The sequence below is a fragment of the Gekko japonicus genome, unplaced genomic scaffold, assembly GCF_001447785.1.
Source record: "Gekko japonicus isolate JY-2015 unplaced genomic scaffold, Gekko_japonicus_V1.1 scaffold484, whole genome shotgun sequence".
Taxonomy (NCBI): domain Eukaryota; kingdom Metazoa; phylum Chordata; class Lepidosauria; order Squamata; family Gekkonidae; genus Gekko; species Gekko japonicus.
Window position 1 is genome coordinate 289,271 of NW_015168059.1, and position 12,295 is coordinate 301,565.

The 12,295-nt window shown below is 43.1% G+C and overlaps 1 protein-coding gene across 4 annotated transcripts in view; it reads right to left on the reverse strand.

Annotated features, from left to right (window-relative positions):
- The window catches only part of KAT6B (K(lysine) acetyltransferase 6B), a 167,671-nt gene that overhangs the window by 98,160 nt on the left and 57,216 nt on the right, over positions 1-12,295 (reverse strand). For all 4 annotated transcript variants that reach the window (XM_015414530.1, XM_015414529.1, XM_015414528.1 and 1 more), the window contains exon 2: positions 1,643-1,751. In XM_015414530.1, the coding sequence (XP_015270016.1) occupies positions 1,643-1,751 (109 nt within the window). The remainder of the gene's footprint in view (positions 1-1,642; positions 1,752-12,295) is intronic.

The following is a 12,295-nucleotide window of genomic DNA, read 5'->3' on the forward strand; positions in this document are numbered from 1 at the left end:
TACTGTCTCTCTATTACATTTGTTTGTTCCCTTGAACGTTTGTAATGGTACACCAATATCCTGTGTAGCTGTTCTTTTTTGGTAACTGGATATTATGACTGAAGTTTACTGTATGTGACAATGTCTTACCAAAGTATGAGTGTGTGCATATTACTATCTCATGTTTAAAAATGTATGTTCAAACTTATAGTTATATGAAAAGAAAAAATGAATGTTTTTTCTTGAAAATATGACAGCTATGTCACAAAAGCATTGTAATCTACAAGTTTACTTAGAATGTTATTCTTCATGAAAATTTACCCTCTACCTTATGAAAATTCAATAAAACTTATTTTAAAAAAATGCTGTGTCAATGTTAAATAAAAGGTAATAATGAAAAGCAGAAGTTATTAAACTCTTAGTATTATTTGACAATACCATCATACAACAGACATCCACCACTCTCCAATATTATATGAAACATACACTCAAATATGCAAGAGAAACTGAACTCAGTAAAACTATAAGCTAGTGTGAAGTGTCTGGAAAACTGCAGTGAAAAAATCAAGAGAATATCTTGTTGAGTACACGAGAAAATGCAATTTAAAACACTTGTGAAAGTAGCTGGCAACTGCAGAGTTCAGGGAATGTTATGACTACATGCGGTGACGTCAGAGCCTGGTGTTCAGGCTTTCCATATATAGGGGGTAGTGGTACTACCCCAACAAGCACCACCCAATCTACCCACCAGGAAGTCAATAGTTACTTTCAAGGAAGTGCTATGTGGAGGCTCAAGACTGAAGACCTGTGTTCCAGTATAAGACTTTGCATATTCTAAAAAGGACTCTGGGTGGCCACTATCATACAGAAAAGGCTTTCTGACTAAAATGAATACTTTTAGAGCAATGCCTGGGACCCCCCTCCACACACTCACAATTGGCTAGATCCTGTGAATGTGTTCCGCCTACAGAAACACTTGCCTCTGATGCAAAATCATCATCATCATCATGATTATCGCTGCCGTCGTATGGTAGTGTGTGTAGAATAGCCAGGAGATCCCAAGATTGCCTGGCAGCCAGAAGCTCTAGCTCTTTTAGTGTTCTGCACCACTAGGTGGTGATCAAGACTTGTTTCCTAAGGCAAGACAGAGGTGATTTGCCCTTGTCTGCCTCTGTGTCCCAGCCCTGGTGATCCTTGGAAGTCACCCTTCCAAATACTAGCCAAGGTTAACCCCTGCTTCGCTTCCGAGATCTGATGGGATCGGGCTAACCTGGCCTATCCGGGTCAGGGCTCTGGCACGGAGTCTTCTATCGATGGTGGCAGCACTGACTCATCGTGGAGTGTAACCATTACACAATAAAACCAAAGTTTCTCACCTCTTTTCAAAGCAGACCAGGTGTCACCTTCCACTTATTTAATTTTAGTGTAGCTAGTTTATCTCCCACCCTCACCCATAAAGATCACATCATTAATCAGACAAGAACGGATGGATAATATTTCAGGACTAGGGCACAAACAATGAATATGCACCTCATTCTTGGCAGAAGTTTCAAATTCGAGATTCAAAAATTCCAAAGCTGTAACAAAACCTCCCAACCAACAACCATTAGCCTGAAAAGAAACGTAACAAACGAGTCTAGCTTGACAAAACTGCCAGACTTACCGCTACTACCACAGTCGGCACAGGAGAGGAGTTCTTCTGGTTTTTTCTCACGGTTTGATTCCTTTGTCCCCAGACAGAAACTACATATTGGAATGGGATCAGCTCGCGGCTAGGGAAGGAAATTAATACCACTTGTTAGTTCTCTTCCATATGGAGCTCTATTTCGATTTTTTCTTGATAACTAAAAGAAATTGTTTCATTCTATTTTGCTATAAGATTTTGATCTAGACCACCTTTATAGTAATACCCTTTTTGTATTTAGAACAATACTTATTGCACAGCACCGCAGAAGGCAGTTGCCAACATTTAATTATGCTTCTCACACACTCACTGGAGTAATAAGAAATAACTATGCAGGCTAGAGTTTAAAAATCCAAATCAAGGGCCACTTTGGCTTGTTCTTCACATTTGTCTCTGAAATACTGGTGTATGCTCCTGCAAGTTACACCAGTGGCAGGAAGGTACATAAAAACCAGAGAAATACCAACCACCCTACAAAAGACCACCAGTGAAGTGCACAAGTCTCCTCAGATCACAGCTATTTTGCTTCTGTTTCATTGGCGTGGACTCAAGAATAGGAATGCTAATGCATCAGTCCTCAAGTCGTGTTTGCCAGTTGCAAAGAAGGAGCTGATTTTTCAGTGATCAGTTCAACTGATTGTCAACATGTTCATGACTGTTTGGTACACTGCTTCACAGTATGTTTGGCTTTTCATGCATGCATACTCTTACACAGCCTGACTGAGTTCTATTTTGCCCCGTCCTTGCTGTGGAACAGCTCTACTCGGCAAGCAACCATTTAAACAATTAAATCAGTCATAAATCAATACTGTGTTTGATAGACTCCCACCATTCAGTGTTCATCTAAGTAGTCCTTAGTGACGCTAACGGCAGCCATTTGGTTTGAATCAGAAGCATCTTTACGCATGTGCAGTTGTGCAAAAACCTGATGCAAACCTGCTCAGCAGGCACCTGCAGCTCTGTGGCACAAGACAAACAGGCAGGCTGGGAGATCAGCTCTCGTCTGACCGACACCTTCACACATAGCAAGTTCAATAGTCAAAACATCTGTGGTGAAATCTGCACTATTTCAAGAGCATACCTATAATATTAGTACGGTGCACACTAATACCTATGGCTGAACAAGACAAGACTTAAGCCTCACTAATGCTTTACTTAGCCCTTAAATGACAACCAGAAATACAAAGAGGGTATGAATCTGTAATTGTGTGACCTTGAAGGGCAACATTTGGCCTGCTAGTAGGAAAACAATGTGCAAAAGACTACTGGAACTTATTTAGGATATTCTTTCTCTACTAGGAAAGCCTGTACAAAGTAGACAATATGTGTGCTCTGTGTGGCAGCAGGCCCTCTCCAGTGACAAAGTGTCTGAAATGAGGGAATAAACAGGTGAGTTTAGTAGACGGTAAAGGAGAGGGTAAGTGGCTTTAAAAATATATAAAAAATAAAAAATAAATGTTTTAATATTAAATTCTATCAAGATAGGCTAAGTGAAAAGGGTTAAAATAAGGAGAGCAATAGTTGAAAAATACTTTTAGGTACCAACATTGTGTAACTTCTCAATGTTGTAGCTGCTCAAACTACTCAGGTGTAGCTAATTTTAGTTCTAAGTCTAGTTCTGTTCTAATAGTAAGGAGGGCAAATAGATTAAAAAACCCTTTAGGTACCAACATTGTGTAACTTCTTAGTGTTGTAGCTGTTCAAACCACTCAAGCTAATTTTAATTCTAATGTTAGTTCTGTGCCAATTTTCTGGTCTAGTTCTAATCTTAGTTTGCTTGTAGCTGCTCAAACTATTCAGGTGTAGCTAATTTTAATTCTAAACAAACTCAGAGGATCTTGGCTAGTTTTACTGCAGTACAAGAAGGGTTAAACAGAGGGTCCAACAAAGGACAAGGGTTAAAACCGAAGGGGAATTTTTTATTTGTATTTCTATATTTCTATAAAACTACAACAGAAATTGGGGGGGGGGGGGAATCTAAAATTTATAGGAGAAAGTACTGACTGAACAGAGAGTAATTCCAAAGCTATAACACGCATAATCACAGCCCTTAAGAAAAAATTAGCATCTCCACACTTTACTCCCCCCCCATAGGCAAGATCTTTAAAACCAATGTTCCCTCAGTAAGAACATTACAACACGTTTTTCTTCTTCCGTTTTCAATGTATCTTCTTTCTTCAATTATCTTTTAGTTTTTATAAATCCCGATCTGTCCATTCATGATATAAACCAAGTTCCTTTTTTCCAGGGACATCTTCGCTTCCTTAAACGTCTTAGATCAAAAGAGTCTCTCCTTTTGTTGCATTAACAACACGCTCATTGGAGATTCCAACCTTTCTCTTAGCAAGCAGATCTTATAAAGTTGGGGTAGCGAGCCTTTTACTCCAGAAAACCGCTTTTCGGTCAGCTTGCCAATCCAGCCACAAAGAACTAAACTTTAGAGTCTCCTTCATATGTCTCTATGATCAACGTACTGTCCCTTTAAAAGTGTAGCTGCTTTTAGTACAGATCCAGGTCACTTCTCACTTTAGCCACCAGAGGGCCCACGGTTCACTTTAAAGACAGAGTCTATGGTTAAGTCACGTGACCTAACTTTCCACTGTTCTCCTTCCTGAAGAAAGCATTGATCCCGCCTCCCTCTTAGCCTCTCGTCGCCATCTTTTGGGGATGTTTACATCAGCCGAGAAAGAATGCCAAGGTCTAAGGTCCATTTAAACGCTCGGCTACAGTCCATCACCACAATTTGATCAGTCCCTCCATCCTTGCTTTCGCATTTGCTTAAAACGTTGGGAGATAGGGCGTCCCCCCCTCCGTTTATATGCTTATAGTAGAGGGACTTCACTTCTAGGCTTTAGTGTCTCGTTTCAATGGCAACTCACTCATCAATCCTTGAATCGATCCACCAGGTCCTAAGATGCCCCCTGGGATCACGCCAGGCAGAGAAAATTGCTAAACCTCCAAATGCTTGTCCTGGTGGTCGCTTCTAATCCAGTACTGGGAATCAGCGCAGGACCTTCAGGGCAGAGAGTAGCCCCCCTTTACCGGCTGCCGGCCGGAGGTAGGGCTCTCCAAAGCCCCCTGGCTAGAAGCCCATTGTCTATGGGCTCCATGGGGGAGCGTGCACAATTACGCTCCCTCCTAATCCCCGATTCATGGCACACGTCTCTCGGAGGAACCAAGAGACGCCGCCATCGTTTAAAGCGCCAAAACCGGAAAACCATGTTGTCATCCTTGTTGGTGGAATTTTCTACAAGGTGCGCTGGCCCTGGGATGGAAGAACTGACCAAGGGAAGTACTAACTAGAAGAGACATCAGCGTTCCCCGGAGCGAATCATCGCAATCCCCATCTTGGAGCTGTCAAAGTTTACTGCTGAGCACCGATATTTTAATTGTAACGATTATTTACTGGTTTTAAATCGTTTTATGTATGGGATTTGCCTCTTATGTTAGCCACCCTGAGCCCATGTGGAAGGGCGGGATATAAATCTAATAAATAAATAAATAAGGTCAAGGTGGCTGGCCTGCAGAAGCAGAGACAGTCAGTCAGGCACACGGATAAGACTCTCAGGGACTTGTTAGATGTGTCCCACTTCGAGAATGGCAGCCCAACAGCTGTCAGGGAGTATGAGGGTCAGGGGGAATGTTCCCTCAGAAGGGATCCTGTCTACAGTTGGTGAACAGGTATCCTTTCACACCAAGGAACCATCCCTGGGCAGGGAGGGCTCTTAGCAGCTGGTGATTTGATCCTTAAGCGGGTAGACAGATGGGTGGTGAACCCCTGTACTGACCGCATGGTAACTTGCTGCCTGGTGCAAAGGTAGCAAACATTACATGTAGTCTAGATAGGCTGGTAGACAGTGCTGGGGAGGAGCCAGTGGTCATGGTACATATTGGTACCAACAATGTGGGGAAATGTAGTTCTGTAGTCCTGGAGGAAAAATTTAGGCTGCTAGGCAGGAGACTCAAGGCCAGGACCTCCAAGGTAACCTTCTCAGAAGTGCTGCCTGTTCCACGTGCAGGGCCAGCTAGACAGGCACAAATTAGGAGTCTCAGTGCATGGATAATATGATGGTGTAGGGAGGAAAAGTTTTAAATTTTTTGGCCACTAGGATGCTTTTTAGAACAAGAAAGACCAGTACAAAACAGACAGCCTCCACGTGTCCCAAGAAGGAACCATGCTGCTGGCGCTTAAAATAAAAAAGGTGGCAGCAGAGCAGTTTTTAAACTAAATCTTGGGGGATAGCTGACAGGAGATGAAATGTCTCTGGTCCGGGATGGCTCATCTCAAAGACCCTTTCTGGGAGATTCCCCACCCCTTTCTGCTGGCTGCTGTTTTTCAAGCTGTCTTCTGCACTCCCGTTAAAGTTTAAAGTGACTGCAGAAGACAGCACAAAGCAGCTCTGCGGCAAGGAGCACCTCCCCGCCACGTAGCTGTTTTTCATGCTGTTTCGTAGTCCCTTCAAACTTTAAAGGGACTGCTCAAGACAGCCTGAAACAGCTGTTTTGGGGGCTTTCTGCAAACCCTGGTCAAAGGGACTGCATTCCCTTTCAATGGGGTTTGCAGGTCTATCAGCTGCACAAACTGGTTTGGTTTGTAAACAAGCCCCCTAATTCGGGGTTCGGCCATAAACTGAACTGCATTTTCCCGGTTCATGCCCATCCCTAGTCATAACACCTCATGCACCAAGGCTATAAATGTATGTAGACATCATCATCTGATGCTTCATAAATTCCCAACATACTGGCATTGCTCCATCTCAGTTTTTTAATGTGCAAAAAATGTTCAACATGTTAGGAGTTGACAATCCAGCATCTTTACTATAGGTCACTAAAACACTGAAACAATATTAGAAAAATGCAGCCAAGAACTGTGTGGCTGGGTCTCAAAGCTGCAAGGAATTCAAAGTATCTTCACGCAGGATCTTAACAGCACAGTGTAGTGTGCTGGGTTTACAACCAGATGCCACTATAACACCTTTGCTAATTTATACACTTGTTACCCCCGTACTCATCAGTCCTCAAGTCATAATTTCTTGGCAACTGATTTATTATCATGTTCCATAGAGGTAAACATCTTCAAAGGAAAGCAGGTGTGTTTTCCCCTACTCCTTTACACCCTTCAGTTTCAAGCAGTCTCTCACACAAGTGACAGGTAAACTCTGAATCTCACCCAAAAATCTTTAAAAAGAAATTTTACACAGGTATCCATGCACAGAGATGTGGACTTGCAATAGGTATAAATCTGCTAAGAAAACAGCACAGCATTAAGTGTATTTAGTGTCTTTTCTATCAAATATTTTGAGCTCAACTGTACCAGTTTACTGTGTTCTTTTTGCCAGCAAGTCAGTTATTAAAACCAAGGTGACAAATAAGCCCAATAAGCAATGCCTACACGCTTGAATAATTTACCATAATCTACCCTAGAATACTCAAGAGGATTCCTTAACTTGGCCTGACCTCTAGGCTATGGCTATTGCTAGAGGAGCTTTTTCTCATAGGAAGACAGAAAGCAAAGAGTATATATAGCCTTTTACTAGCTCCTTACAAACAATCTCACTGATTAATTTTATGGAACTCTTTCTTACTAATAAAGATAAGGCAGTACCTCTTGAAACTTCAGAGAACAACACATTTAATCCTGGATTGTGAACAAAGGATTTACAAGGAAAAAGCACAACCACACACCCTGGCTCAGATCACAAGACTAACTGGAGAGCTGCACAGGGTGGGGATCTATGGGATCTTTCTGAAAGCAGAACTGTCGGGGCGGGGGGGGGGGGCAGAAAGGAGATGGAACTACTATGAGCATGGAATGTACATGCCCCATTGTCCTTGATCCCGGCTCTTTTAACAATTCTAGTCCAAAGATGCTGTGTGTACAGCAAACAAAAGTACAGAGGAAATGGCAGAAAAGGTAATTAAAAGGGTACAAAAGAATTACAGAAAAAATGGTATAGCTAATAACAGAAGTCATGTAGTAACTTTGATTGAGGCTAACCAAAAATAACACAAGGTGTAAATCCAGTGGCACCTTTAAGACTTTTAGGACCAACAAAGTTTAATTATGGTTATACATGCACATGAGAGCTTATACCCAAAATTAAACTTTGTTGGTCTTAAAGGTGCCACTGGACTCAAACTTTGTTCTACCGCTTCAGACCAACATGACTACCCACCAAAAATAACACAACAGTGTTCAAGCTTTCATGTTTTGCACCAAGTTTTGCACAGAGTGTCACTTGTAATGACTATCTGCCCACTGGACAGAAGTATTGGGTGTGTGCCTGGTGCAAGGAGCTCCTCCTACTCAGGGAACGATTCCGCTCCCTTGAGGCCAGGGTGGCTGACCTGGAGAAGCAGAAACAGTCAGGCGCATGGAGAAGACTCTTGAGAATTGTTAGATATGTCCCACTCTGAATATGGCAGCCCCGCCACTGTCAGGGAACATGAGGGTCAAGAGGAAACAGGGCACTGTGCTGAGGGTAAGGGGAATGTGCTCTTCTTCAGCTGGTGAGCAGGTATCCTTTCGCACCAAGGAACCATGCCTTGGCAGGGAGAGAGGGGAGCTCTTGGTAGTTGGGTGATTCAATTCTTAGGCAGGTAGACAGCTGGGTGGCAAACCCGCGTACTGACCATATGGTGACTTGCTTGCCTGGTGCGAAGGTAGGAGACATTACGTGTGTTCTACACAGGCTGGTAGATAGTGCTGGGGAGGAGCCAGTGGTCGTGGTACCTGTTGGCACCAACGATGTGGGAAAATGCAGTCCTGAGATCCTGGAGGAAAAATTTAGGCTGCTAGGCAGGAAACTCAAGGCCAGGACCTCCAAGGTAGCCTTCTCAGAAGTGCTTCTTGTTCCACACGCAGGGCCGGAGAGACAGGCACAGATCAGGAGTCTCAATGCGTGGATGAGACGATGGTGTAGGGGGGAAGGGTTCAAGTTTGTCAGGCACTGGGATGCTTTTTGGAACAAGAGGGAGCTGTACAAAAGAGATAGTCTCCACTTGTCCCGAGAAGGAACCAGGCTGCTGGCGCTTAAAATAAAAAAGGTGGCAGAGCAGTTTTTAAACTTAATATTGGGGGAAAGCTGACAGGAGATGAAAAGTGTCTGGTTCGGGATGGCTCATCTCAAAGAGATGAAGGGGTAGCTGTTACTTCTCTACAAGGAAATGGATTAGAATTGCCCACTGGGACTGTGGCAAAAAATATCGACTGCCTGACACGGTCTCGAGGAAGCAGGAGGAAGGTTGCCAGCTTAACATACATGGGAAGTTATAGATGTTTATACACAAATGCTAGAAGTGTCTGAGGTAAAATTGGGGAATTGGAATGCTTGGTGTTGGGGGGGAATAGACATTGTGGGTATTTTAGAAACTTGGTGAGATGAGGAAAAATCACTGGAATATGGTGATTCCTGGTTATATATTATATCAGAAGGATGGGGGGGAGGGTTGGAGGTGGGATGGCTCTGTATGTCAGAGAGGGTATACAGTTCAGTGACTGAGAGGGTAAGAGAATTGGATTTGCTTCTGGAAATGCTATGGGTTAAAACAGTGGGCCCAAAAGGAAGCTTAACACTGGGAGTTTATTGCCCACCAGATCAAAAAATAGAGGAGGATTATAAAATGATGAATGAATTAAAGATTGCAGCAAGACGAAATAACTGTGTCATAATAGGTGATTTTAATTACCCCACATTGATTGGGTCAATATGTGTTCAAGTTGGGAAAAAGAGATTGAGTTTCTAGACCCTCTCAATGACTGTGCTATGGAACAGATGGTCAGGGGAACAGGGGAGACGCGATCCTGGATTTGGTCCTAAGTAACACTCAAGACCTGGTGAGAGATGTAAAAGTGATTGCACCGCTTGGAAACAGTGACCATAATGATATTGGGTTTAACATTTGTATAAATAGAGAGTTGCCAAAAAAGACTGACAACATTTTTAACTTTAAAAGAGGCAACTTCTCTGATATGAGGAGACATGTGAGGAGGAAACTGAAAGGAAAAGTAGAAAGGGTCAAAACCATTGGGGAAGCTTGGAGACTATTTAAAACTACAATCCTAGAAGCTCAGAAAAAATATATACCACAGGTTAGGAAAGGCACAAATAGGTATAGAAAAAGCCTGCATGGTTAACAAAGTAATGGAAGCTTCAAAAGGTAAGGATTCCTTTAAGCGGTGGAAAGCTAGTCTCAGTGAGGTTGATAAAAGGGAACACAGGCTGTGGCAAATAAAATGCAAGTCTGTGATCAGGAAGGCAAAAAGGGAATATGAAGAGCATATTGCAAAAAACATAAAGACCAACAATAAAACTTTCTTCAAATGCATTAGAAGTAGGAAACCAGCCAGGGAGGCAGTGGGGCCCTTGGATGACTAAGGAGTAAAAGGAGTACTGAAGGATGATAGGGAAATGGCTGAGAAGCTAAATGCATTTTTTGCCTATGTCTTCAATGTGGAAGATGAGAAGTGCTTGCCCACTCCAGAATTTCAGGAGGGGTGTTGAAAGACCTGAGTCAGATTGAGGTGAAGAGAGAGGAAATTACAGGCCAGTCAGCCTGACATCGATACCGGGTAAATTGGTGGAAACTATTATTAATGATGAACAAAAACTATTGACGCAGACTCAGCATGGGTTCTGTAAGGGAAGATCTTGTCTGACTACCCTGTTAGTGTTTTTTGAGGGAGTGAACAAACATGTGGACAAGAGGGACCCAATAGATGTTTTTTACCTTGACTTCCAGAAAGCTTTTGATAAAGTTCCTCATCAAAGGCTCCTAAATTATGGGATAAAAGGACAAGCCCTCTTGTGGATTAAAACCTGGCTAATTAATAGGAAACAGAGAGTGAGTATAAATGGGAAATTTTCTCAGTGGAGGGGGGTAAGCAGTGGGGTACCACAGAGATTAGTACTCGGTCCAATCCTTTTTAACTTGTTCCTTAATGATTTGGAGTTTGGAGTAAGCAGTGATGTAGCTAAATTTGCAGATGACATTAAGTTGTTCAGGGTGGTGAGAACCAGAGAGGATTGTGAGGAACTCTAAAGGGATATCTCGAGGATGGGGGAGTGGGTGTCAACGTGGCAAATGGGGTTCAATGTTGCAAAGTGATGCACATTGGAGCCAAAAATCCTAAATATAAATACCCATTGATGGGATCCGAACTGGCAGAGACTGACCAAGAGAGAGATCTTGGAGTCTAACCCTAACCCTAACTCAATGAAAATGTCTAGACAATGTGCAACTGCAATAAAAAAGGCCAACACTATGCTGGGGATTATTAGGAAGGGAACTGAAAACATATCAGCCAGTATCAGAATTTGTTGTTCAGTCGCACAGTCGAGTCCGACTCTTCACGACCCCATGGACCAGCTCCCACCAGGCCTTCCGGTCTTCCGCCGTCCTCTGAAGTGTGCTCAGAATGCCCCTGTATAAATCAATGGTGCGACCTCATTTGGAGTACTGTGTGCAGTTCTGGTCACCACACCTCAAAAAAGATATTATAGCATTGGAAAAAGTCAGAAAAGGACAACTAGAATGATAAAAGGGTTGAAACACTTCCCCTATGAAGAAAAGTTAAAACGCTTGGGGCTCATTAGCTTGGAGAAATGATGGCTGAGGGGTGACATGATCAAGGTTTATAAGATTATGCATGGGATAGAGCAGGTAGAGAAAGAAGTACTTTTCTCCCTTTCTCACAATACAAGAACTCATGGGCACTCCATGAAATTGCTGAGCAGTCAGGTTAGAAAAGATAAAAGGAAGTACTTCTTCACCCAAAGAGTGATTAACACATGGAATTAACAAAGGAGGTGGTGACGGCTACAAGCATGGACGGCTTCAAGGGGGAATTGGATAAACCTATGGAGCAGAGGTCAATCGGTGGCTATTAGCCACAAGGTATAGATAGGAACGCTCAGTCTGGGGCAAGTGATGCTCTGTATTCTTGGTGCTTGGGGGGGGCGCAACAGTGGGGGAGCTTCTAGTGTCCTCTGGATGGGCCACTGGCGTGATCCAGCATTGGCTTCTCTTATGTTCTTATTTAAGGCCTGGAGAACTTTTCTTTAATCTATATGTAAAAAAAAAAGAGGGGAGGGATACCAGGCCATAATCTTAAGGCTACTTATACACACCCTGGCAGGCTCAATGAGGCCCATGGAACTTCACACTCGCCCCTTTTTAACATCCATCCTGATGAAGAGTTCTGGAAAACTCTAAAGCTTGCACCCAGCTCTGTTATTAAGACATGGCACCAGTGTTGTTATATTTTTATTTATTTCTGTTGGGGTAACTATAATTTTACAATCATAATAATTTTTAAAGCAGGGTGTCAGCTGACGCTGCCATGTGTTGGGGTGGTTCAGCTACGGACGGTACTCGCTCCCCTCCTCCCCCATGCATTTTCTAGTCTAGTGCTTATTTTGCCGGTGGCCTTGAAGCTAGAGGCGATTCTTCCCTGCTCTTCCCGCTGGGAAACTAAGGGTTGTGTATTAGCCCGCGCATAATTGTGCTTGCTCATTGGCCTGGGGGTGTCAGTGTCAGCTATTATTTATTTATTACTTTTGGCTTCTACCCCGCTCGAACACCCTAGGGGGTCTCTGAGCGGCTTACAGTTACTCTGTTATCCCTAACTAT